This window comes from Rhinolophus sinicus, linkage group LG02 (assembly GCF_036562045.2).
Source record: "Rhinolophus sinicus isolate RSC01 linkage group LG02, ASM3656204v1, whole genome shotgun sequence".
Lineage (NCBI taxonomy): Eukaryota > Metazoa > Chordata > Mammalia > Chiroptera > Rhinolophidae > Rhinolophus > Rhinolophus sinicus.
This window is the reverse complement of record NC_133752.1, coordinates 90,405,247-90,432,755: the sequence shown is the minus strand read 5'-3', so window position 1 is coordinate 90,432,755 and position 27,509 is coordinate 90,405,247. Positions and strand designations below refer to the sequence as shown.

At 40.0% G+C, this 27,509-nt stretch overlaps 1 protein-coding gene across 1 annotated transcript in view; it reads left to right on the top strand.

Moving 5' to 3' along the window:
* Nucleotides 1–27,306, top strand: part of CUBN (cubilin) — a 238,602-nt gene extending 211,296 nt beyond the window's left edge. Inside the window, exons 60-67 of the mRNA XM_074324816.1 lie at nt 7,793–8,001; nt 16,262–16,424; nt 16,790–16,995; nt 19,555–19,702; nt 20,617–20,798; nt 23,513–23,678; nt 25,161–25,396; nt 26,821–27,306. Of these exons, the coding sequence (XP_074180917.1) occupies nt 7,793–8,001; nt 16,262–16,424; nt 16,790–16,995; nt 19,555–19,702; nt 20,617–20,798; nt 23,513–23,678; nt 25,161–25,396; nt 26,821–26,928 (1,418 nt within the window). The 3' untranslated portion in view covers nt 26,929–27,306. The remainder of the gene's footprint in view (nt 1–7,792; nt 8,002–16,261; nt 16,425–16,789; nt 16,996–19,554; nt 19,703–20,616; nt 20,799–23,512; nt 23,679–25,160; nt 25,397–26,820) is intronic.
* Nucleotides 27,307–27,509: the final 203 nt, after the last annotated feature.

Below are 27,509 nucleotides of genomic sequence, written 5' to 3'. Positions count from 1 at the left end.
TTGTTCTTTTTTTACTTTGAGGAAATGTAATGTAGCACATCTACATTTCAAATTATTATATCTTCTTGGTGAGTTGACTCATATCATTCTGCATATCCTTTTTTTATTTGCTTTGTTTTGTTTTGTTTTGCATATCCTTTTTTAATGCTTCTTACCCCGATCTCCACTTTCTCTGATGTTGTATTGCTTCCCTAGCTTTCTCTCAATTCAGTTTGCATGGTATGTTTTTCAACCTCTCCACTTTCAACCTTTCTCTATCCTAAAAAATGTATTTGGGTTTTGCTTTGCTTTGTCTTTCAATTAGAGAATTTAATATATTTATAGAGAATAAAATTATTAACGTTGTTGGGTTTAAATAGACCATTGTGCATAGTGCTTGGATACTGTTCCACCTGTTGTGCTCCTTTGTTGCCTTTTTTTTAATTGATCAGTTTCTATTATTCCCTTTTTAAAATCATTACTTAGATATTCTTTTACTCTCTTTTTAGTAGTTATCTTAGAAGTTACAATATTCTACCTTGACTCATTAGAATCTAATTTAAAATTAGTCCTTTTACCACTTTATGGTACGTGCAAGGACCTTAGAAACTTTTAAATCTATTTATCCACATATATTTATCTACATATATTTTAAGCAAATCAAACATGTTTATTGTTTTATGCACTTAGTAAATATGTATAGTTACCATTGTTGTTTTTTTCTTCCTGAATTTCTATGCTTCTGTATGGAATCTATTTCTTTCCTTTTGAAGAACGCCCTTTAGAGTTTTTTTCATTTATTGCAAATCTTCTGGTAAAAATTTTTCTTGGTTTTTGTTTTCTTGAAAAACTCTTTATTCTGTCTTAAATTTCACGGACTATCTCTGAATATTGGATTATAGCTTGGCATTTACTTTTATTTAACACTTTAAGATGCTATTCCATTGTCATCTGAATTCTGTCATTTTGGTTAAAAAGTCACTGTAGAGTCCATTCTGTGCTATCCATACTAGGGGACCCTCAACCCCGGTCATTGTTCTGTAGAGTGCTATACTCTGCAATGAGCTATAACTGTGTGTGTGTGTGTGTGTGTGTGTGTGTGTGTGTGTGTGTGTGTGTGTGTGACTATTTTGGCCAGGATTATCCAGTGATATGTGCTTTTAATTTGCATTTCCCTAATGGTGAACACTCTTCATGTGCTTTTTTTTGGTCGTATGTAACTCTTGATTGCTGCAATATCTGTTCATATCTTTTGCCTATTTTGTAATTGGATTATTTGTTTTTCTACTATTGGATTTTGAGAATTCTTTATATAGTCTCAATTGTAGTTCTATGTGGTTTACAAATATTTTCCCCCAGTCTATAGCTTATTTTTTAATCCTCTTAACAGGACTTTCTTAGAACAAAGGTTTTTCATTTTGATAAAGTCCATTTTATCAGTTTTCCTTTTGAATATTGCTTTTGGTGTCAAGGCTGAGAATTCTTTGCCTGTCCTGAGGTCTCAAAGATTTCTCCTCTGATTTCTTATAAAAGTGTTATGGTTTATATTTTTCATTTTATGTCTATGACCCATTTTGAACTAATTTTTGTTTAAGGTCTGAGGTTTAGGTTGAAGTTAATTTTTTTTCTTCCAGATGTTCAGTTGCTCTAACACCATTTATTGAAAAGGCTATCTTTCCTCTATTAAACTGCTTTTGCACCTTTGTAAAAAAAATCAGTTGGGCACACTTGTGGAGGTCTATTTCTGGGTTCTCGATTCTGTTTCATTGACCTAGGTGTCTAACCACCACCAATATCACACTGTCTTGATTAGTACAGCTACATCGTAAGGCTTAATATAATGTAGACTGATTCCTCTTACTTTATTCTTCTTTGTCAAGATCGTTTTAGCTATTCAAGGGCCTGTGCCTTTACATATAAATATACAAATAAACTTTTTTATGTCTATGGAAAAATCTTGCTGGGGTTTTGATAGGACTTGCATTATATCTGTGCATCAATTTGAGAATAACTGGCATCTTTACTATGTTGAGTCTTCCAATCCCTGAACACATGTGTCCATTTATTTAGATCTTCTTTGATGTCTTTCTTTTATCATTTGGTAATTTTCAGCACACAGATCCTATGTATGTTTCATTGTATATACCTAAATATAACATCTTCTTTGAAGCAATTGTGTTTTTAATTTTGATTTCACATATTCATTGTTAGTATATAGAAATGTGGTTGATTTTTGTGTATTGTTCTTCTATCCAATTTTTCCTAAACTCACAGTAAGTGTTCTACGAATTTTTGTACAGTTTCCTTGGGATTCTCCACATCTGCAAATAATGGTAATTTCATTTCTTCCTTTCCAGTGTGTATATATTTTTCCTTGCCTAGTACACTGGCAAGAATTTCCAATACTATGCTAAGTAACAGTAATGAGAAAAAAATATTCTTGCTTTGTTCCTAATCTTGGGAAGAACGCATTTAGTTTTTCACCGGTAAGTTGCATGTTAGCTGTAGGATTTTTGTAGATGTTCTTTATCAAGTTGAGAAAATTCCCTTTTATTCCTGGTTTGCTGAGAGTTTTTATCATGAATGTGCGTTAGATCTTATCAAATCCTTTTCTTGCATCAATTAATAAGATCATATCATTTAGCTTAGAAAATCATTTTTGAAATTTCAAAGTTGGCAAGGATTATTCTCATGAAATGCCCTGGGACTAATGATACATACAAATGGTGGTTTCAATAATACCTAAATAATGCAAAAAAATTAATAAAAGATAATAATAAAATTATTATCCTGAGCTTTTTATAAATTACATTGCTCTTTTTCTAGTGACTATAGCTACTGATTAGCTGCTGAAATTACTTTTCTTTTAGTAAATTACCTTTCTTTTAATACTTTAGTTTTATGCTTCCCAAATATTACCAGACTAAATAAATACACATTCTAAGTTAAATTAGGCTAGGTCTCACATTAGGATATCTAAAATGAGTCAAATTGAATGATGTTACCAAAAATAAATTTTAAAAATCCCAGACAATTCACTACAAAATTCCTTAAGGTTTTTTTCTTACGTAACATAAATATAATACCTAAATTGTTGCACATGTTTAAGGTTAGAGATTAGAATAATGAATCCAATTTACTTTTAGAGAAAAAAGACAAAACAGGTTCATCTGGAACCTAGTTGCATTTTTGTTTAATCTTTATTAAATTTGTTGGGGTGACACTGGTTAGTAAAATTATATAGTTTTCAATTTCTATAACACATCATCTGTATATTGCATTGTGTGTTCTCCACCCAGAACCCAGTTGCATTTCGAAAATGAATTCACTGCTTTAAGGCAGTTGTAGACTGTAGCTCTGAAAATCACGTCTCTCTGATTGGTGAACCCCCATTTCCCGAAGGCACCAGTTTTAAATGCTTTTATGTCCTGCTCCTTTCGCTTCCTTCAACTACAACTTAAGGCTGAAGCTGGCTCACTAGAGAATAGGGAGATGCCTGCAGTCAGGCCAATCTGTATCGTAAGTGCGCCAGCCATTCACTATTTGTCCGCGTAGTGGTTGTCCAGAGATGGACGGAGATCCTATCCAGAAGACCTCAGTAAAATGTCAGCCACATGTAATGTCAGCCACAAAAATGTCAACGCTCAAGATAACTATTTAGCAATGTCTCTGACTCCACTAAAACCTGCAAGATGTTTTCTGTTAGATAATAATCCTATTACTTACTTTGTCAGATTTATCCCCAGCTTGAACTTCACTCTGAAGTTGAATACGATTGGAGAGAAATAATTTAGGATTCAGTTACTGATTTGACTTAAGTAGAGCTCGACCCAGATCTCACTGCTTACTATGGGTTTATATCGCCAATATTTCTTTAGTCAAACATTTTCTTTCTTGGAAGAAGCTCTCTTGTAGGAAGTGTTTCCAATTTGGGGAAGAAGGTTAGAGTGACATTCGTTCTTGGGCACAGGGAGTGTCATTGCTGAGAGCTTCTGACGCAACTTGGCTGATGGAGGAGGTGCTAATTGATGGGAGTTTGCTGGATGGTAGAAAATTGTGTAGTAATGAGGAAGATGATGGATTTATGAGCTAAACAACATGTCAAGGTTAAGGTGTTAGAGTCGTTTTTTAAAAAAAGGAATTTTAAAATATCAATATAGTAAATAAATATTATTTTCTTATGTATGAAACTTTCATAATCACCGAGTTCTCCCTTGTTCTTCCCATTTCCTCCGCTGTTATTGGAATATAGAATTGGTAACATGGCAATAGTACTTTTTGGTAAAGAATGCTTCTTTTGTTAATATTCATCTTTATATTTCCCCAGATGCATATGTTGATGTTTCCATTTTTCCATAGGAGTAGCAGAAGCACAGAGCAGTTGTACTATGTTTAAATATAAAAGTGGGGGAATCAGAGGTGTTATAACCATTTCCTGTACCATACAAACACCAAAAGGTGTTTGCTCATAAATATTGCATTTACTTCAATCATTGGACTGCTCACTCATGTAATACGATGTTTACACATATTATTTACATTTATATATAATATGAATTAAATAATTTACTCATATAATGTTATATTTACTTCAATTATTTGACGATTCTGGCCAAGATTATCTGATGATAATGTTAATTCCTCATTTTCTTTATTCCGTGTATATATTTTAAGAATTAAGCCATGCGCTCTATTGTAGTTTGATAACTCAAACAAGCTGTTTGTCAGCGATGGCCACAATAATGCTACATAACAAACCATCCAAAATTCAGTGGCTGTACCTAGAGCATTTCTCTACCACTTACGTGTCTGCAGACTGGGTTGCCTGCCCGTGTTGCAGGCTGCAGGTTCACTGTGCTTGGCTCTAGAGTTCAGGTTGGGTTCAGGTCTTCTGTGCCTGGATCCACTTTCTCTCTCTCCAGCAGTTACCCGGGGCACAAACTCTTGGGGGGGTGTCACAAGAGGACAAAAGGCCCAGGAAAAAAACATAAGCCACTGAAGGCCTCTTTCCACTTCATGACCACTAGCACTCAATGTCTAAAACAAGTCATATGGCCAAGCCTAACATCAAGTGGACAGAAAAATATCCTCTGTCCATTCTAGGGCAGAGCGGAGAGAGGAAGTGAAGACAGAGGGACTGAAGCATTAAGCATCATTCAATCTACCACTCAGTCTATGCCATGCATGCCAACGACACATGGATTCTTATCTGGGATTCTCTGGAGGGAGGGTGGCTCTGTCTTATAACATCATCATCAGTAGTAATAGTAGTAGTAGTAACAGCAGTAGTAACAGTAGCAGTAGTAACAGCAGTAGTAACAGTAGTAGTAACCGTAGTAGTAGTAGTAGTAGTAACAGCAGTAGTAACAGTAGCAGCAGCAGCAGTAGTAACAGTAGTAGTGGTAACAGTAGTAGCAGTAGTAATAGTATTGTATAAAAAATGTATATAATGACATTTACTATGTCCAAGTAGTTATCATTCTGCTCCTATTAACTTCTTAGTAACAATTAATAAACAAGTACTGACAAAATATATAGCTAGAATTTCTAAAAATTGCATTTAGTTTTGGAGCTAATGTATTGATAGACTAAAGCTCAGCAACACCGTTTTCCTGTGTACAAACCTCCAACACTTTGTTGCCCGTTGCTACCTCCAGCCCAGACCATGGCAGTGTCCCCTTACCTGGCTTCATCTCTTCCAGTCCCATTCCCTTACCTGTAAACGCTTCTACATGTAAAAGATACATTTTTAGATCAGACTTGACTAGAAAGCGTGTTCTGACCCTACCACTCCTCTGATCTAAAACCTGTCATGTGGTTCTCCATTATCCACAGAATAAAGTCTAAAGGTCCAATTCGATAACTTGGCATTTCAGGCCCTCCATAAAATAGCCTGCCCTGTTTCCCAGTGTTACTTCTCATTCTTCTTCTTCATGTACTCTATCGTTTTCACCAACAGAATTATGCTTTCCTGTGCATATAATGTAAATTCTTGTCCACTTCACCTTTGGTTATGAGGTTCTTTCAGCCTAGAATTGCAATTACCAGCCCTATGTCTACATGGTCTCATCCTATTTATCCTTTAAGACTCATATCAAATGTCACCTCCTCCTTGAACATTCTGTCATAGCTCAAAGTAATCTCCCCTTCTTGCAAAACTCACAAGACTTTCCTGCCCCTTTTATGGCACCTATCAGTTCTAAATTGTGCCATCATTATTTATCTAGAGCCTATCGCTGCTATCGGACTACCATTCATCTTTTCCCACCTCAATACTAAATATGTGTCCTTGAATATTAAAACATTATTAAATAAATCAATTTAGCTCATTAATACTGTAATTGCTCTTCTTTGTTATGCATGTCAACAAGTTGAAGTGGTTTCCTTAGGTAACAGGCAGTCGACACTGAAATACAAGCTGTGCAAACGCCAATCCTTTTTTAGTTTACAGGCCTGTTAAACAGGAAAAGAAGTATTAGTGATAGGTAGTTCAGTTCTGTGCATTGCTTTGGTTTCAGGATAATTTGGTCCTAGATACCATCCATGGATATATCAGGGACTGGGCCTTTGGAAGCATTTCAGCTCCAGGTCTGACTGTGCAAATAATGTAGTTTGACCTGACTTAGAAGCTATGTCTATGGCAGTCTGACTTACTAAATAATGCATCTATCCTGAAAAATGCTCTGCACAGTTGACACCCTTGCATCCAAGGAGGGTTACCATGGTTCACATTTCCTGCAAGCTCCAAGTCCAAAGTCTTAGCGCCCCCTAATGTTGAAAGCAGCCCTCTCACTGTTAACAGCTAAATAAATGAGAAAAATAGGTGAAGGCTGACAGTGAAATTTAACTCCGGAACTAGTAATGATCTCTATTTGTGTAGAACACAAGTTTTATGAACATTACTTTGGGCACCTATTTAATCCCTAGTCCCGTAGGGCTATTTTGAGCTGAATTCATCCTCATTGTTTCTTTGGAAATTGTCAATAATTTTTCTTCCTTTGATGTTCTTACATCATTTCTGAGGCATTGAGTTAGGCTGTAGAGTCCAATGTTCTGAGGATTTTTCGTATTTTTTTTCATAGTAAACCATTTTGTCATCTTGAGAGTATTTTTAATCTTTTTATTTCTCTCATTTTACGCTGAATTTCAAAGTTTTTATTGCAGAGTAGACTTTTTTCTTTAATAAGGTCTTCTTTAGTTTTCCATTCTTCTTGAGAAAGGGAAAAAAATCAAATATGGAGTGGTTTAATATAAACTGGCCTGTAGTGTTAAAAAACTCTCACCATCATTCTAATAGATGATTTAAATAAAAGGTTTGTTGGGAGCCAATTTTCTTGGACTGTTGGATACATTCCTCATAAATTTAATTTTCAGTGGGATAGTGTTCATAAAAGCAGAACATAAAAGTAAAACATGCTCACAGTTCCCACCAGTTTTATTATGCAAACTACTTTATTTTTCTCTAAAATTGGATTTCTCAAGGATAGAAAAAGCTTCAATAAATCACACCGGCAGTTCTTAAAATGCACATAGAACAAATCTGGTTACTCATTTTTCTAGGCAGCTCTGTGTCAGTGAGAAGGGGGCTGAGGGTGTCGTGAGAGAAGTGGAGAGGAAATCTGTAATGAAGACGCTAAGAGAAGCAGCAACCACAGCTGCAGGCGCGCACTGGAGCTCAGTGAACAATCTGATACTGTTTCTAAAACTGTGAGAGACAGTAGGAACAATATGATTTTTAAAAGCCTCCATGTACAACTTAATTAAGACCTGTTCTCTTCGGTCGGCATAACGATGTGTCTCTGTTTTAACACAGGCCCTCAGCAAGGATGTGGCGGTTCTCTGACCGGTTCAAGTGATACCTTTGCCTCTCCTGACGCTGATTCAAATGGCAGATATGACAAGAATTTAAACTGCGTGTGGTTCATAGTTGCCCCTATAAACAAACTAATCAAACTCACCTTCAATACATTTGCTCTAGAGTCAGCATCTGTTTTGGGAAGATGCATCTATGATTATGTGAAGGTAAGGCTATTTTGTTTCTTAACCAAGTCTTCTAATCCAGACTTTTATATGGTGTACTCCACTTTACACCATACAGGAAGTCCTGAAAATTGTATTACTTATATTTAACATGACCTATTCTTCAAAGACGTAACGCGTAATATTACAGACACTCTATCTTCATTATCAAATTAATCTTTACTGCGGATGACTCAAAAACCTTTGTGTGGCTTCTAACATTAGTTTTAAGCTTCACTGCTCATCCATGTCTTGTCATGGGATCATTTGTGGGGAGACAGGTTGTGTGGAAAGAGATACTCAAAGGACCTTTGAGTACATACAGGATTTATATACAAATCCTGTAGGTAGATAATCACCCCTTCATTTTTCTACTTTTAGAGTTTATATATTTACTTTCCATGTTTTTACATGTGGAAAATATCTTAGTTCTAAAAGCTCATAAAAATAAATCAAGAGACTTTTCTGCTCAATTTTTAATGACTCTTTAATAGTAAATTATTCTATCTATCAGGCTATATGAATTTCTTTCTTTTTTTTTTCTTTCTCTTTTTTTCTTTTTGGTTTTTCTTGTTGGTGGCTCTATGAATTTAGATTAAAAATTCTAAGTAGTATGAAGCACTATACACTAGTACGTTCTTGGGGGGAGGGGACAATGAGTATGGCAAGATTTCTGACCATAAGAAGGTTAACTCTGATTGCAAAATTATGGGATGGCACATGCAAATCAACAATAAGCAATTCAGGACAGCCAATATTTAAGTGCCATGTAATGCACTGGATACGGGCTTGAAGCAAAGTTAAACTTGAAAAGGAGGACATTTTGTAATAGTCTGGTGTGAACAGGAAAGACTTCATAGAGTGAGGAAAAGCTTATTCAAGTCAGGAGAGAAGACAGTGTAGTCAAAGTGAACATAAAAAAAGGCATACAAGTTGGAATGTGTATACAAGTCTCTTGAAAGACTAAAGGGGCTGGCTTTATTAGAGCAGAACACTACTAAAGAGTAGCAAGAAATAAGATTGTCTACATGGAACAATGCCCAGATTACAATGGGTCTTAAAACTCAAAGTAATGAATTTCGATTTTAGGCAGTTGAAAAGAAGGAGTGATTGCAGGATTTCCGATGAGTGATATGCTGAGAGCAGAATTGAAGGAAGAAGACTAATCTGGAATCAGCACTCAGGGTAGATTGTCAGGGGGAGTCTGGAGTTAGGACCCCAGGAGGAGGTCACCGTTACATAACGAAGGTACCAAGATGGTCGAGATGACAATCCTGGTACAAGAGAAACTTCTAAGTTCAAAAATCGTGTTACCTTTTAAAGAAATTGTTTTCTCATTTAAACAGGAGAGGAAAAGTCATAGATGGACTACACACTCGAGCACTTAGTTATAATATACGCTGTCTTATATTTTCACTGTGATAAGCGCCAACCCTAGGAGAGCAGAAGAATGTCAGTGCTATTAGAGACAACGCTTTTATAAGAGAATGGGTCCAGGTTGGGTGATACAGTGCAGACAAGTGGCATTGCCCATGGGCAGAGGATGAAAGGGAGCTCCAGCAAGTCGACAGCGGCACGGAGAGAAAGGAGACAGCAAAAGAGCATGTCTGAAATCAGAAGAAAAGGTGCTTTCTTTGAGGGGGAGCTAGCAAGCCAGGGTCCCACTCAACTCCAGGAAAGGTTCACAGTGAGAGCTGAAGAACAAACGACAAGAAACACGATTCATGAAAAACAAAACAAACAAAACACAGGAATAGTGAGCGTAGTGTCACTGAAATCAAGGGAGAGTCTTTTACAGAGTGTGGGTGGTCAATACTATTAAATTGTAAATTAGAGGCCAGGAAAGGTTAAGGTGAAGAAAAAAACCCACTAGATTGGATGACAACCATTTAAATAAAGTATTGGCCCAGAAGCTGGATCCGAGGGAGTTCATGAAAAACTAGAGATAACAAGAAATGCCAGTTCAGGTTGAATTCTTCTTTTCTGAAATGAGACCAATGTGGCCAGAGCAGCCGTGAAGCTGGTGTTTAAGACCGTTGGAGATACTCTGATGTTACAGACAGGCAATAAGCTTTGGAGACAGATAACATGGATTCAAACCCAGTTTTGCCACCTGACAAATTTCAGCATCCTTCTGATTCCTCACCACAGCGTCTAGTATTAAAAAGCAAACAAACACATCACATAATCATACTTACCTTGCAGGGCTGTTTTCAGGATGAAGATAACGCCTGCTCGTGCTCAGCACTGTGCCTGACGTATAATTTGTAAACAAATTTTTTTCTTTCTTTTTCCCCCCTGTGTAATCCCAGATGGGCGTGAAGGCTGTGCAATTGGCTTTTCTTAAAATATTAAAAATAATTGATTTACAGGTACATTATTATAAATATAAATTCATGTGGGGTGCTTTGGGTGTGGCCCTGCTAGGAGGGTTGATAGGATTTATTCTCAAGATCCATTTCTGCAAGTGTGACTTGATAATGTCATTAAAACAACTGGTAATTTTCTGAATTTCCTCAAGTTACCTAGGATAGAAATACCAATACTGAAGACAAGCAGTTATTTTCCAGCTTCAAAATAAAACGTCCTTGTTTTAAAAGGAGAAATTCTGTTCAGATGTACTCTTATTTGCCTTCTCGGGAAAGCAATTTCCCTCACCTGGCAACTTTTTCAGCTTCTACTAAATTGGCAGATCAAAGAACAGGCCTCCTTGTAATGGGAAGCCTGCAGGTATTTTTATGAAAGAGATTCTCTGTGATAAATGGGACATTTGATTCCTTTTAGATTGTTTCTTAGATATTATAATCAACTCACTTTTTAGAAAAGCTAATTTAATTCAATTCTGTAGGTAGACATACAAGTGAAAACTCGCCAATTCCATTTTTTTCATTTGTAATCATATCATTGCTGTTTTTGAAAGGGTTGACTTCAAAAGTTGTTAAGACACATAGTGAATAGTGTATTTCACTGAGTGGTTGCTGTTGAAATTAACATCATATCCATTCCATAAGGAGTCACGTGGCATGATTTCATGCTCAGCATCGTACTCCATGGGGAGAGTTAAAAATACAGTCCGTCAAGGAGCTATAGGGTGGGGAGACCAACATGTGAGCATATAAATGACTCCACAACATGACAAAAATGATAAATATGAACAATGTAGAAAAGGAGAACAGAAGAGAGAACGACTGGTGTCATTTGGGGTCAGGAAGGACTTCCTAGATGGGACAGCTGAGCCAGGCTTTGGGGGGGACATCACAAAGGCGTGCTTCCTGTGGGAGTCCGGCTACCAAAGAGAGGGGCGCACAGAGGGGCTGCAAGTTATGTAGAGCGTGCCCAGCTCCTCAACACTTAAGAGGACTTAGGTTGCTCCTCTGTGGTGAGCAGTGAGTGAAGTGGCAGAGAGGGCTCAGACCTGGCACCCAAACTGACGGTTCTCTGCTAGGCAACATGGAAGAAGCAGAAAGGAGATGGCTCCTTCCTAATGTTACCCAACTCCTTCTCAGCCCAGTCAGTGCCTGTTTTAACAGCCACTATTTTGTAATGCTTCCTTGGCCATCTGAAGGGACAGTCATCTATGCTACAGCCTGCTTATATGCAGATTTCAAAGATATCAATATAACATACTAACTGCAATTAAAAGGAGAGTTAAAAGTATATAAAATAGTGCAGATTTCAACATGTAAATGCCCTGACCCAACTATGCTAAGTCACATGATAAAGTAGTTAGATTCTTCTTATTTGGGGAAAGTGTAAATTTAATATGGGAGGGCTTTATTTGCAACTTCAATGTCAATGGCAGTATCACCATCTGCAATTAGAATTTCTAAAATGGGGGAAAAACTAAAATAAAAAGTTCTAAAGAAAAACTCTTCCCTCGACTTACACAGTAATTGAATTCTTGGAAAAATTGGGGCCTATTAAAGCTGTGCAAAAATATTTTGTATGTATATACAGAGCGGATGCACGTTCTGGGATCAAATAATTATAAACAGTGTTTTTACACAAATATCTGGCAGGACATTCACAAGTGATGTAGGGCATAGAATAAATCGCCGCTTTGCAGAATTGTCCTGTGAATTGTAGGATGGAATTCTGCCATGTGGCTTTTAAACGCTAAATGCCAGTTATAGCCCCAAATTATTGTGATAACCCCAAAAACACCACACTTCTGCAAAACACTCTCTAGAGGGTAGTACTCTTCCCACTGAAAACATCTGTCTTAACCCACTGGGCTTAACCATTCAGTCTGTGGTCAGCCTCGGAGAGGAGGGGCTGTCCAACTCTGGGGAGACCAACCATCTATCAAGACATTGGGTTCCTAGCCTTATGAGGCAGTACCTATTCATTCATTCATTCATTCATTCATTCAATAAATGTTCATATGAGCACCCACTACCTTTCAGTCACTGCTCCAAACACTGGAAAAGAACACTGAGATAAGATAATAATAATAATAATAATAATAATGGCATAAAAATTCCTGCATTGATGGAGCTAATTCTAATCTTTGCTACTTGTGGCTCTTCCCAAGACCACTGGCACCAGTATAACATTTTTTCTAAAAGATTCCGGAATGGATCAGAGTTCAACCCCAAACCTGAAAAACTACTCTATTCTCTTTTCCATCCCAAATTATGTCCAGACATGTTGTCCAACAGACTCTAACAGAGGCTCCTCGATAAAATCAAAGAATCCATGAAAATACTCTGAGACGCAATGCAGAGATGCTCCAAATAAGAATGTAAAAAGCCTCCTGTTATCAAATTCCCAGGGAAATATTAAACGATAAAATCCTACGAAAGTTAATGTCTAAAATTATTAAGTTAAATTTGACAAGAATTAAAGTCCAATATCAAAGTATATTGCCCTTTTGCACTGAAAGTTCGTAGACATTAAAATCCAAACACATCCTTCCCCACTTTCTTCTACTGCTCAAATTCCTGGTTGGATAAAATGCAGGGTCCTGCACTGGTACTTGTCATCAGAGGCTGTCTTCCCCTAACTTACTTGTGCAACCTCTTCAGGATCTGAAGTAGATTCTAATATGCTCCACTCTCAAAGAATTGTAAAAGCTGAGAAAACACGAAATTCTTGTCATCATTTCTCTATGTCCAGGAGACTTAGAATATATTTCAAGCTCCAGGTCTACAGCAGTTTTACCAGACAACATCTGGCCACCGAATGCAGTATGTGGCAGCAAGCGGCTGTGTGCATCCTCAGGGCACGGTCCTAGGGGCAACGTTTATATCTGAGCCCATATGGTTCCCACCTCCAGTGTTGCGCAGCGCCCCTCCTGCCACACTCCCTGGAGCTGCCCTGTGGAAGTCCGGACTGGAGATTTAGGGTGAGCAGGGAATGGGAGAGCACACAGAGACAGTCTTGGCATCAGCTGCACTGGAGTCCAGGAGCCCATGCCAGTTGTGCAGAGGCCACAGCCTGCCTAATGCAACTCAATGAAGAGAAATCTCATTGTGGCCATGAATGAACTGCTGCAGACATCAGCTGGAGGCTGGGCATTATGTAACTCCCTTCCATCACATTCATCAGTTATCTATTCAAAACCCAAACCAGATCTGGTGACTCCTACGGCAGAAGATGCAGACTCCTTTGCATGAAATGTATGGAACGTCACAGTCTTGCCCCAATGTGCTTTCCCAATGCCACTTCTGTTCTCTCACCCTCACCTCCAGAAACATGGAAGGGTGGGGAGGTGCTGAGACACGCCATGCCATTTATTCTCCTGCGGCCTTCCTTCCGCACCATGGTCCTCTGCTTGGGCTGCCCTTCCTCTTCTGCAGGGCTGCAAGGTCTCTACTTCCTTTTAAATGTCTGTGTGAGCTCTTCCCTGACTCCGTCTTCTCGGTTCCGCTATCACATTTGATTCTTTTATTGTAGCACTTATTTTTCTTTATCCTATATATAATTCACACACACATATGTATGTATATTTAGTTTATGGATCTCATTCTCTCACTAATTTGTGAGTGTCAGTGAGTGTCTTGAATGCATGGAAAGTGCCTTATACATCCTTGTATGCATAGGACCTAGCACAGGGCCCTGGCAAGCCGTACCTGGAATAACACTGTAATATGAATATGTTGATAAAGGCAGCAATGATTATAATACAATTTTAACTTGCTTACCAGAAAAAAACTATGTTACCTAAAACTTGGCCAATCTACCCTTTTATAAAATGAGGGACTAGGTTATCCAATTCTTCAGTCTCTTCTGGCTCCAAATGTTCTAAAATCACATTTAAGCGGGAGAGACAGTGCCATCTAGTGGTAAATTTATTCTTTCTGTTCATTATGAAATTACTCTTTAACCATTTCTATTTTATATTTACCTGGCATTTTAAAATAATGTCAGTGGTCATGGGTAGTCTGAGGTTTATACATACCATGGTTCTGTTATAAATTCAACATTTGGGTCTACACACCTGCTTGTTTTAGAAATACCATGAAGATTACTCAACCGGAGAAACCTTTGTATTCTAGTAATGTATTTGAGAGAGATCGATCCAGGCATCCACGATTTCAATAGGCATTTGTTGAAGGCTCCTGTGGCTGGGACTTGTTGTGGGCGCTGGCAACCCCACAGTGAATAGCCCATGGCTTTTAAGATCTTGTTGGGAGAGACCAGGAAAAGTCAATAAGCAACAAATAAGATTAGTTTTCATTCTGATAAGAAAATAGAAGAGGAGGATGTTGGGGGCAGGCCACATTAGGTTGGGCGGGCTCTCTGAGGAGGTGGCATTTGAGCTGAGAGCCTGTGGCGGGAGGAATGGTCCATCTCAGAGCTGAGGAGAGGGTGCTCCCTGCAGGAAGAGCAGTGAGCAGGAGGCCTGGGATGGAGGGCTCACGGGAAGCAGGGGAGTGAGCGCGGGCTGAGCGCAGGTCCAGGCCAGACCACCACAAAGAGTTTGGGTTTTACCTTGGGTGTAATGAGATCTGCTGGAGCATTTTAGGCTGAGCAGGAGCGTAATCCGATTGAAGTTTGTGAACACTCAGGCAGCTTGGTGGTTAAGAAACATCTATCAGGAAGATGTTACAGGAATATTGGTGAAGGATGATGGTGGTCGTAAGGAGGTGGGGCCCTGTGGGACAGATTTTGAAGGCAGAGTAGAGTAGTGTAGGGTGGCGGGGGGCAGGGGTGGAAAGAAAGAGGAATCAAGCATGACTGAAGTTTTAGGCCGGAACCGTTAATTGATATAACAAATACTTGGGAAGAACAGGGTTGGGAAGGGTGGGTACTAGTAGAGAGGAATCACAGTGCTTACTCATCTGTTAGATATTCACTGAGTGCCTCTTATGTGCCAGAGACTCTTCTAAACATGGGACATAGCAGGAAACAGAACAGACAGTAATCTGCTTTCACAGAACTTGAATTCCCTTCAGAATGGGAGACAAGAACATCAGTAATATGCACAGTGTGTAGAGGCAATGCACGCGCTAAAGAAAATATAGAGCAAGGAAGGAGAAAGGGAATGAAGGGAGCATTTAGATTTTAAGTAAGGTGGTCAGGGAAGGCCTCACCAAGTCGGTGATATTTGAGTAAACACCTGGAGAGATGAAGGGAGACAAGCCATATGGGCTTATAGGCCAAGCATGTTCCAGGCAAAGGAAACCAGGAATGCAGGGCTGTGAAACAGGAGTGAGCCTGGTTTGCTCAAGGAGCAGAGAAAACTGAATTAGGTGGGGACAGTGAGATATCAGATGGGAAAGGTCAGGGAGGGCAGATTCTACCAGGCCTTGGAGGTCATTGTAATGGCTTGGCTTTTATACTCAGGGGTGGGAAGCAGTTACAAGAGTTCTCAGCCCAGTAGTGACCTGGCTCACTTACATCTTAACTGAAGCCCCTGGCTGGCATGTTGAGAACAAGCTAGAGAGGGACAAAAATGAAATCGGGGAGGCAGCAGTGAGAACCCAGGAGGTGACAGTGGCGTGGACCAGTGTGGTAGTTAGTGAGAGTGGAAGTGAGGATGGCGATGGGTTTGCTAACGGTCATGACACATTATTTTTAAAATCATATATTACTTTAACAATGAGAAAAAAATGTGGGCATCATACCAGGTTTTTACTGTAAATCATTATAATATAATCAATTCAATAGCAATTCTGTTCCTAAATGAAAACTAGCTCTAAAAACATCAATGGAAGATTCTTAATCATGAACTGTTGTGACTTCACGTCTATTTTAGTGTAACATATGCAACTTCCCTGTGAATAGTGGAGAACTAATGAACTGTTTTTCTTTTCAGTTGTTTGATGGGGATAGTGAAAACGCCAACTTGGCTGGAACGTTTTGTGGTTCCACTGTACCTGCTCCCTTTATCTCTTCTAGTAACTTCCTGACAGTTCAATTTGTCAGTGACATAACTTTAGAAAGGGAAGGATTTAACGCTACATATACCATCATCAACAGTGAGTAAATTGAGATATTTTTATATATTACGAAACACATGTTTTTATGCACTGAATATAATGCCATGCTTATATATAAACTCATGTTAATTAATCAACTCAATGTTAATTATCATCTAAGCTCAGTGTCAATTACTAAACACCATGCTAATTACCCTGTGTTTAATCCATGACTAATCCAAATCTAGTACAATTCTTAGTCAAGAATATATACCCTAAATCCTTCACAGAACAATGTAAGTATAGCTCCTTTGGGCTGGATGGGCAGGGAAAGCAGAATTTTAAATATTGTGTGAGATGAGACGTGAGTGAGATGAGACTTGAATAAAAATTGTCCTGAAAGTTGTTCTTTTTTCCCATCTTAGTGACTTGTGGTGGAACATATAATGCAACTCGGACCCCACAAAATATGTCATCACCCAATTCATCAAATCCAGATGTCCCGTTTTCCACCTGTACTTGGATCTTTGAAGCTCCCCCACATCAGCAGGTTGAGATAACTGTGTGGAAACTACAGCTGCCCCCGCAAGATTGCCACCAGAATTACTTAGAGTTTCAGGACGCACCACAGGTAATAATTATAGGGTGAATGACAGTCACATCTAGTCACCTTCTCACCAGTACTGGAGAAACACTTGAAGTAATGAGGGCATGATGGAATAAATTGTCAAAGTTACTTCCAGCTTAATGTGTTTTGCAGTTAACACAAACCCTCTGTTTAGGTGGTAAGAAACTTGAACTTGGTTCTTCAGTCAGAAGCTCTCAAACTTTCATGTGCAAAAGATACATCTGGGTGTCCTGATACAAGTGCATTCCCTGGGACCCACCCTCGGAGACTAAGCCCTCCACATAGCACCCATTCCTCTGAATTTTTGACAAGTATCTCTGGCGTTGTGATACTCGTGCTCCCCGGGCCATGCCTGGAAAAACACTCCTATAGTTAATGGCACCTGTGTGAAAGGTAAATTGAAGGGGTCAATTCCGAACACAGGGAAATCAATGAAGAGGCCATTTGGCCCCAGTCCAGAGGACAATATTCATGGTAACGGAAGAGAGAAAAAGACACAGAGAGAAAAAAAGCTGTTTTGGTTTAAAAGGAATGATGAGTCTGAATTGCCCATGGGATATTGAGGAGACAGTGGGACGTAAAAGTGTGGTATTGCTAGACGGCCTGAAGATTCGGTTGTCATTGTCATATGAGTCGGTAGTTAACGTAAGGGGAGTCAGGAACTGAAGATGGATGCCTGGGGGAACACCTGCATTGTCCCTCTGCTCTCCGAGGACCACGTCATCTGCCCCAGTTCATTTTAGGAGTGTCATAGTCACCCCACCCCTATGTGCTGGAAAATTTGAAGTCTCCTGTTTTACACATATATCTTGGTGGAGTAGAAAAATCTAGTTTGGCTGAGAAGCGCCAGCTGCTGAGTAGACACCAGATTTGCTGAATTATTAAAAGGTGGAGACACCGAGGTACCTCCTATGCTCCCACGGTGGTCAGGAGCTAAGTTCTCATCATTCAGAATACAATTCCTATTCCCCTTCCTGGAGGGACTGAGAGCCAAGTGGAACAAAGCCCTTGCCTAAAGCTCTTTCCACTTCCCGCTGCTTCACGAAGCTGAGACAAAGCAGATCCGGGCAGACTACCATCTGGGTACAGACGTGCTACTTACTGGACACCAGGCAGCTCTGGGTCGTAATGGCAGCTAGACTGGCCTGAGATAAGATCCGATATGTATTTGTCATGAATGAATAATGAATTCAACTGAACTAATTAAGGAAAGAACAAAGGATTTCAGTAGTAGGTGGAAAGGTAAGAAATTGACGGATAACTGGCAGAAACTGGAACTTTCCAGGTGTCCAAGAGTAGAAAGGGGAGATACAGTTGGAAGATCCTGAAAGAGTGACGTGCTGGAGGCACTGTAGTTGATAAAAAGATGTGTCTGTATAGCCAGCATTGGGGTGGGTAACATAGCACAGAGACTTTGCCAGGAGAAAGTCACTGGTAGGAAGGAATGCAAATTAGGACTGTTGATGGGTCATCTGTGAAAACAGGGAAACCTCCAAGGGTTCAGAAAATGACTCTGAGCTAAGACACAGCAAGCCCTTAACCACAATGAAAGTGAGAGTGATGAGAAGGGTGGGAGAGTATCTCGGGCGAGATGGAGAGACCCTCAGAGGAGAACTAACTTTGATGCAGGGACAGGTGCTACAGTGAGCAACCTGAGAATCCCTGCCCCCAGCCCCCCATTCCTACTCAATGAACTGTAGAGTATGGGAAAAGAAAGGCCTCCAGCAGGAGGCTGCTGGAGACCCAGGGTGCATCAGGGCACAACATGGATAGATTAAGGATGTGTAAGGGGTGGTTAGCAGTGCAGGTAAAGATCAGAGGATCAAGCAGGCAACGTTAGGAAAGGACCAACATCAGGAGGTGGAAGCACAGATGAGTGACTCCTGTTACCAGCAGGACAGGGGGATGGGCCTTTCAGGAGGTGACCAAGAACTACAGGTGTAGACAGGCAGACCTGTGCGTGAGAGGCAGCAGATGCCTTGATTTAGCTATGGGGTTGTTTCCATGCAATGATGGATAGGTGTCAGACTGCATTTCTCCTATCCCCTTGAGAGGTCATGAGGGCTGCCCAAGTTTTACAAAGGGAAATGGACCTCATTACAGGCAGCAGCTGCCTTGCTCACAGTACTGTCAAAGTCCCTGGTTAGATTTGTGAAGGGGTAGTGGCCAGGAGCAGTGCTGGGTAGTCTTGCAGAGTCCCAGACTATGGACAAATCCCCAGGAGGAGAACTGCGGGGAGCTGGGAGAGCTGGATGAGTTCCGAGCTAGGGCCCAGGCCTTGCCTGTGAAGAGAGGGGAAGGGTCTTGTTTTCAGGAGGCAAGTGTCTGTCTCGTGGTTTCAGCAGAAACTTGGCCTCCCTGCCTCCTGTCGCTCAGAGAATGAGACATTTGCGGATTCTAAGGCCAATGAGAGTGAGTCTTGCTGCCGAGTGCTTCAAACACTTGCACTAGTTTCCATGGCTGAATAGCTAAGCATTACTTTTATATGCAGTTTAATTTCTGTTGTGGCCTCTCCTCCTCTGAAATGAAATCTGATGTGATTTGGCTTCTCTGTCATTTCAGAGTAATGGAAATCCAGGAATTCACTTCTGTGGCAGAAATGCTTCAGCTGTACCAACGTTGTATTCTTCTACAAGCACCGCAGTTGTCATTTTCAAATCGGAAGTCTTTAATGAAAACACTGCAGTGGGTTTTACCTATCAGATTGCAGGTGAGTGCTGGAACGGTATCTTTTGTTCAGAAACCTGCCCCCATTATGACGAGTACTGTTATAGAATGGACTCCTGTGAGTAAATGACAGTTTGTTAACATGAGCCACAAACCAGGCCCCATTTATCAAATTACTAAAGTTGGTTTCTGAGGAAGTAACGTGAATAATACACCAATTAAAATGTTTAGGATGCTAGCATATTCTTGAAAGTTCCTGTAGTTCATTTAAAAATATGCCAGTTACTTTATTAATTATCCACTTGACCACATAAATCACTGTATCTTAGGAAATTATTTTGGAAAAACCAAGAAGCTCTGAAAGGGTTCTTTGATTACTATATCTGAGAAGTTTATTTTCAGAGAATATTTAATGTTCATTTCAAGCTTGATTAAAACTAATGCTGCCTTTCATGAAGACAAACACATAGAACTACTCAGGGTGTATTTTTTATTTTTTAACCAAAAATGATAAACAACAATTTGCCAGTTCTATCAAAACAAATAATTTGTTAAAAGATTTAAAGGAAAATCCTCATACAAAACTCTGTCTTGGAGGTAGACACATTAATGCCAAAAAAAAAAAAAAAGTCTAAATGTCTACCAAGTCCACCTCAGTGTGATCAGAAAAGTGCACAGAATGCTAGAATATTCGTCTTCTCAGGAGAGTGCTCAGACCTCGCCTTTCCCATGGGGGTGGGGGGTCCTGTTAATAACACAGAGAATGGCATTCCCTACGGGCCCTTTACCTCACTTCTTGGAACCTCCGCCATCACAAAGGTAAATGAAGAACCTGGGTTACCTTTTTTTCTAAACTTTGTTCCAATGTAATCATCTTTTTGAATCATTCCTGTGAGGTTGAAAGAACACTAAATATCGGCACGCATACATTAATCATGAATTTTACTTTCCTCTAAGGTTGCGACAGGCAATACAACAAGGCGTTTGGCAACCTAAAGAGTCCTGGGTGGCCAGATAATTACGACAATAACGTGGACTGCACCGTTACCCTCACAGCGCCACAGAACCACACCATTTCCCTCTTCTTCCATTCATTTGGCATCGAGGACTCGAGTGAATGCAGACATGATTTCTTGGAGGTAACATACATTTGGATGCCATGTAAATGAATTATGTAAAAGATGACGGGTCCCTTCAGATTTTCCACTTTGTTCTCTGCTCGTGCTAATCGTATATCCCTTATTCATTTCATGACTGTATTCATTATTCCTTCATTCCACAAATATTTACCAAGCATCTTCTAGGTCCAGGCACAGAAACCCAACAGGGAGCACGACACGCTGAGGGCCCCCCAGAGGCCCATGGTCCGGTGGGACAGATACACAGGAGGTAGTCAATTCCCACGCGATGTGGGAAGGACTAACAGAGTTGGTTTGGGGACACAGGAGGCTTCTTGAAGGAAGTGATGTGTGAGTCCCAACTGGAAGAACCAGAAGGGTGCAAGTGCAAAGTGCTACCTTGGGAGGTGGACGATGGCACGGACTCTAGGAAGTGTGTTTGTGTGTAGCTGAAACTGAAACCACACGATCCTAAATCTGTCAGCCTGATTTCCCTGATGCCAGAACAAGGAGGCTGTGCCCTTGACACACTGCTCCGCAGAAGCAGGAAGCGTGTTCTGGTCCTTCCTGGAGAGCTCTGGACTGGAAAAAGAAGCAACTTGGGTTTGTCGTTCTCCCACCCAGCCTCCACTCCTTCTCCAAACACACCGGGGATACACCTCCTGAGTCTGGAGCAAGAGCCCTGCTCCTGGAGCGCTTGCACCTTCGCGACCCCACCCCCACCACCGGAAGAGCCCCCTGTATCCTTTCTGCCCGACTTCGCTGTCACTGTCTAAGTGAGAAGGACTGTTAGCTTGCCGGTCACAGCGAGATGTTCAGAACGAGCCCGTGACTGACAGGGAGGGTGCACCGGAGCTCAGCGCCTCCATTTTGCCATAAAAACCCTGGAGCTCACCTGGCTGTCCTTGGCAAACTCTGTGGAAAATGAATTCGTTCTTAGGAAACGCATGGAGGTGCAAGACAAACCTTGTAGACACAGAGGGTGCTGAATTCCTCTGTGAATTGAATTTGGAGCCACACGAGAGTCTTCGGTGAGCTTTCCAACAAGTTTGCCCCTCTACACTTGTTAGAGAGTTTTCTTTTCCTGGAAAGTTCTCCCCTACAGAGTTCATCTAAGTTTTTGTTCATGAATATTCTCAGCCTCTAGTGTAACAAGTCCTGGGTGGAAGTACCTACATTTTTCATGGGAAATACTTGCCATGGGAGGAAACGGGGAGGAGATGAGATGGATTGTAGCCGGAGGGAGGAAATGAGGAGAGAAATACAGTATGGCTTTGTGTCAATCAGGGTATAAACTCTCAAATTATGTATCTCACCTACCCTGGAGCCAAGAAATGTTTATGAAGCCGTAAGCAGACCTGAGGGGAGGAGTGGGAGATGGAGAAAGCACAGAACTATCCCATCAATTCAGAGTCCCAGGGCAGCTACTCCTGGCTCATCTCAAGCCTCAGCTGGCCGCTACTGATGTTAACGTTTGCCATTTGCTTCTGGGTGCTGGGAAGCAAAGGCCAGATCCCCCCAGCTGTCCCTTCTTATCCCATAGAAATGGGTCTGACACTTCCTATCCAATCAGCAAAGCCAAGAAACTGCAACTCAGGCCTGTAAAGTGTCACTGGCATCTGGTTCTTGGTGGGAAGATTATGGTACGGTTTGTATGGCAGCCACACCAGCAAGCCTCGGTGTTCCCTCCATGTTACCTATGGCGGGAACGAAACTTTCTGAGGATTCCAACTGTATTACTACCAAACGAAGGCCAAACGCTAGATCACATTTGGAATCTGCATTTGTCTTCAAAACCATCACCTTCCCTGTCAGGGTCCTCTAATGTCCCAGAGATGTCGACCACTCTTGTGGGTCCCATGAAGAGAAAAATGAATAGAATAAGTGTTCAGGGTGCTCAGTGGGAATTAATATCTCACGCTTCCTCTCAGAGCATCAGCATTTTATAAAAGAAAATCCACCGGAAAGAGACCCAAAGCCAAGAGTACAGTGGTGGCAGGTCTGGTCCTCCCGTGTTCTTGGATATGGCACCCCTCTCCTGGTAGATAACCGGTTACTCCATCCATGGCAAGGTCACCTTGTTTAAACACCGAGAGGAATACTCCAAAAAGCACCGGAGAGGCATTATTCTCTCCCATTGGTTACTAGTAGACCTAAAAGGAACCTCTGCAGATCAACACAACCCAACAAGACCAGCCATTGAGCCTCCGAGGAAACTCTATGACTTAAGACAACCAGCAGTTGACCAAATGTTAAAGCATAAAATTATAAAGAGACTGGAGGAACTCTCAGGATTGTGAGTATGTATATCAGCAAGACCAGCATCCCTCCACGTCGGGCTGGTTCCAACTCTGCCTTTACTGCTTCTCAAGGATCCTCCCTCCTCTGAGTCCCACTGGTTGGGAATACACAGTAATTAGCTAAGCTTGAGGACAGAATATGGCCGATTTCACAGTGGTTGCCCACATATACACCAACTGACTCATTTCCTGTTTTTATATGTGTCTACTCCATGCAGTGAACTTAAAAAAAATAACAATCTATTCTGCTGCAGAGTGTGTTTTTAAAATATATCTAACATTAAAAAGTTGTATACATTTGTTGTTGTATCCATACAGAAATTCCTTTTGTTTGAAACTTATTATATTTTATTTCATTCTAATGCATCACAGTGATACATCGGAGAAGAAAGTGTAACGTGCTCACATGTAACGATTCATAATTCATTTTCAAAGGTGAGAAATGGAAGTGATAGCAACTCACCATTACTTGGCACGTATTGTGGAACTCTGTTGCCAGATCCTATCTTCTCTCAAAATAATGAACTATACCTACGATTTAAGAGCGATGGTACAACTTCCAACCGTGGATATGAAATTATCTGGACTTCATCACCCTCCGGTAAGACATTTGTACTTTGCAAGGCAAAGCAATACAGGTGAGAAAAACATAAGGCATCTAATAGAAAAAGGCCATTAAAATGACCTTATATTTTTAGTCATCTGTAGACTCGATTATTTCCTGATAAAACTAGAGATAGTTTTAACAATGAAAAGTACAGAGATTCTTTTTAATTCTACATTTACTCATTATTTGTATATATTACTACATAGTAAAGAATACATGTTTATATATAATATACAGATAAAGTATAAAGATTTCAAAAATGTTTTATAAATTCTGATTTTGTTGTGTATGTATGGTTTGATCACCAAGAACTACCTTGGTGGAAGAATTAAAAGTGTTTCCCAAAAGGCACATTACTAACACGTCCTTGTGCATTTGTAAGCGGCTGTATTCCTGGCAGGCCCTGTGATTTCTTGGCAGTCCTGGAGGTTAATTGCTTTTTTTAGGGCAGTAATTACCTTCCTGTATATTTGGTTCATTGGTTGTCAAATAACTGAAGAAAATTTAAGTCATGTCAATACTTTAACTCAAAAGAGGAAAAATACCTTAATGAAATGTCCTCAAAAACACTTAAAAACTTACAAAATAAGAAGGATAAAAATGACTCACTTTAAATATACTGAGGGCCAAGAAAAGGCTTCAATCAAGACAATCATAGATAATGAAATCTTGGCATCTAAAAATGCTTAAAAGATGATCTCCAATGCCCTAATTTTACAGATAAGGAAACAAAACAGCAAATTAATGAGCTGCCCAAAATGCACAGCTGGATTGTGGCAGAGGCAGGGCTGGACCCCAGTGGTCAGACACCCAGCCCAGAGTTTTCGTTTTTGTTTTTCATTGCGCCCTATGCAGTACCATGTCTGGATTCCCAGGGCTATCTGGTCAAAATAATAATAGTTTCCATATACAAATTAATGAATTGAACAAATTAACACCAACACTTAAAGAGCTTTGTCTTTAAATATGCTAGTCTTGGAACTGTCAGTTATAAGCCTGATAAAGTCAGTTTTATAATAATGATTATTGCCACAACTGCCAATAACGCGCTCTTGTTTGTTCAGCCCTGGAATTTCACTTTTAATTTTACTTCACCTACAGGAGAGTTCTACACCATCAAAAGTACACAGCAACTTCAACTACTCTCTCCTAATGACTTTATCCAGTTCTCGGTCTTCCCATTGTGTTCGCAGCCCACCATTTCAAAGAACCGACCTAGAGGAAGTTGTCCCTTAGTCATCAAATGCAGGGAAAGGAATATGCAGGGAAAAAGGGTGGCTGAGCGGCGGGGTGAGGGAGTGGGAGGGATTTAGGCAAAGAAGGGACAGGAAAAGGGTTTCTGCTTCCAAGATTCTTGGAGAGGGTCTCAGCACCTTAAGAAAATAACAACCTTATTGCCTTACAAGTAAATGCACTAAAGCACACTAGCTGGTTTCTACTTTGTTGTATCAAACTTCCTGCAATTCTTTCTGGTAGGCTGTGGTGGAACTCTTTATGGAGAGAGCGGCTCCTTCACCAGCCCTGGCTATCCGGGCACTTACCCGAACCACACTCACTGCGAATGGACCATCATTGCTCCTGCTGGAAGGCTTATCACCGTCAGCTTTTACTTTATCAGCATTGACGACCCTGGAGACTGTGTCCAGAATTATCTCATACTCCATGATGGACCAAATGTTAATTCCCCATCCTCTGGACCATATTGCGGCGCAGTGAGTAAAGCAGGCTTTAGAAATTCCCATTTGTTATGTTTAAATAATGAAAATAACTTAGAATACACTTTTAAAGGCAGATACATGCAAAATACAAAGCACAAAGTACTTTTACAAATTCAGTACAGTTTTCTAACTTTTCTGTGTATTTTGGGAGTACGAGTGCCACCTAGTGGTCATTGCCCTAAATGACTAGTAATATAGTCACCTGTGCCTCAGAATAACCTATGCAATTAGTTACAGTTATGACATTGCCAGCTTTCCGGTCTCCTCTCACACCTACTGAATGAGAATTTCTGCGGCAGGAGCCATGGCACGTTGTTTTTTTAACAGTTCCATATGTAATTCAAACCCACCAGTCTGGGTTGAATACCCACATTTGTTTCTGCATGTTTACAGCTTTAGAAAATGTGGATGCCTGGCTCCATTTTGTCTACCTCTTGTTGAAAATTGTGGGAAGTCTTTGAAGAAGTACACAGAGATATTAAAGACTGGTCTGGTGACTAGTTGTTTGATTATTTTTGTAAAGTTCTGATGGTCTAGATCCTCCCTAAATAATCAAGTTAGAATTCTGACATTGACTCAACCTTGCTTTCATCTGCCCTCACTGCCCTCTCATTTTACTAAAAGTCAATACTTGCATAGCTTTTAAGTAAGGGATGTACGACTGCTGGTGAGAGGATATGTGCTTCTTACTGGTATGCTCTTTACCCATGTAGGCTTTCTAGTCAGACTAGATTTGTAAAATTGGTAAATGTTATTTTCAGAAATATCAGAAAATAGATACAAATTTTCAAAACCCTGAGAATTCTCCCATATATTTTTCAAAACACATTTCTTTGAATATATTTGCACATAAACACATATTTCATACTGTTCTGTGGTGTGTTCTTTTCACCTCCTGAGTTATTAACATCTTAACATATCAATAAGAACACTGGTGAATCATATTTAATCGTTTGATGGTATCCTTTTGCACCAGTACAGCATAATTTATTTAACGAAGTGCCTCTGGTTTATAGACAACACTTTGATAAATTCCGATAGCTCTCTCCTTATATGCAGTTAATTATGTGGGGAGAAATTTTGGTCACCTGACCAGTAGGTATTACATCACTGCTATTCAAATGGCCCCACAGAACAGAGAACCCAGTAAATGTCTCATTTCAGATTTAGAAGATGACTAAGTCTTAGACAATTAGTTGACATTGGCAAACATTCCGAAGGGGAATGCAGTATTCTTTCAGAAAGTATCTACATTAATGCTTAGCAAGTTCACTTCTAGACATACATGAAGATTTACCGTAAATTTTTTTACTACATTATGTAGTACTTTTTTTTTTTTTTACAATACTAACATTTCTAGAAAAGTGTTCAAATTTGTGAAAAATATAACTTGTTACTTTTTTTTTTTTCCATTTTAGGACACTAACATAGCTCCCTTTGTGGCCTCCTCGCATCGGGTCTTCATAGAATTTCATGCAGAGTATGCAGTGCGTCCATCAGCAATCCGGTTAACTTGGGACAGCTAAACGCGCATGCGTGTGTTTTCTCTGCCCTCTGGCTCTTCCGCAGGGGCCATCAGACCTCACACGGGACAGAATTCTGCCATCCTGATCCGTGATCCCTGCGGTGTGCCACTGAGAATAATTTGAACTTTTATGGTTTTCACCAAAGGATGTACAGAATCAATATTTGTACTTTTTTTTTTTTGAATGTAGAATGTAGCTTCTTTAGTCCTGGCTGCCATGTCATCCTTCTAACACTTTGAGCTGAAATTTTCTAAAATTCCTTAAAGAGTTGGAAATTGTGACTTATGTGCTGTACATTTTCAAAGGTTGATGATAAAATAGAAGTATGATTTTCACTGTGAATGTAAAATTAGGGGTAATAAAAACTATTGAATTGTACCTAAATATGCTGCATTGATTTTTAACTCATTAAAGTTTAGTCCCTCATTATGGGGTATATATAAATTTTCAAGTTGAATTTTTACAGTTTGACGAAGTATATGAATCCTTCAGGGTAAGAACTCTGGAACCAAGCTGCCTGCATTTGAATTTAGTTTTACTAATTTAGTGCTTACTTAACTTTTCTGTGCCTCGGTTTCTTT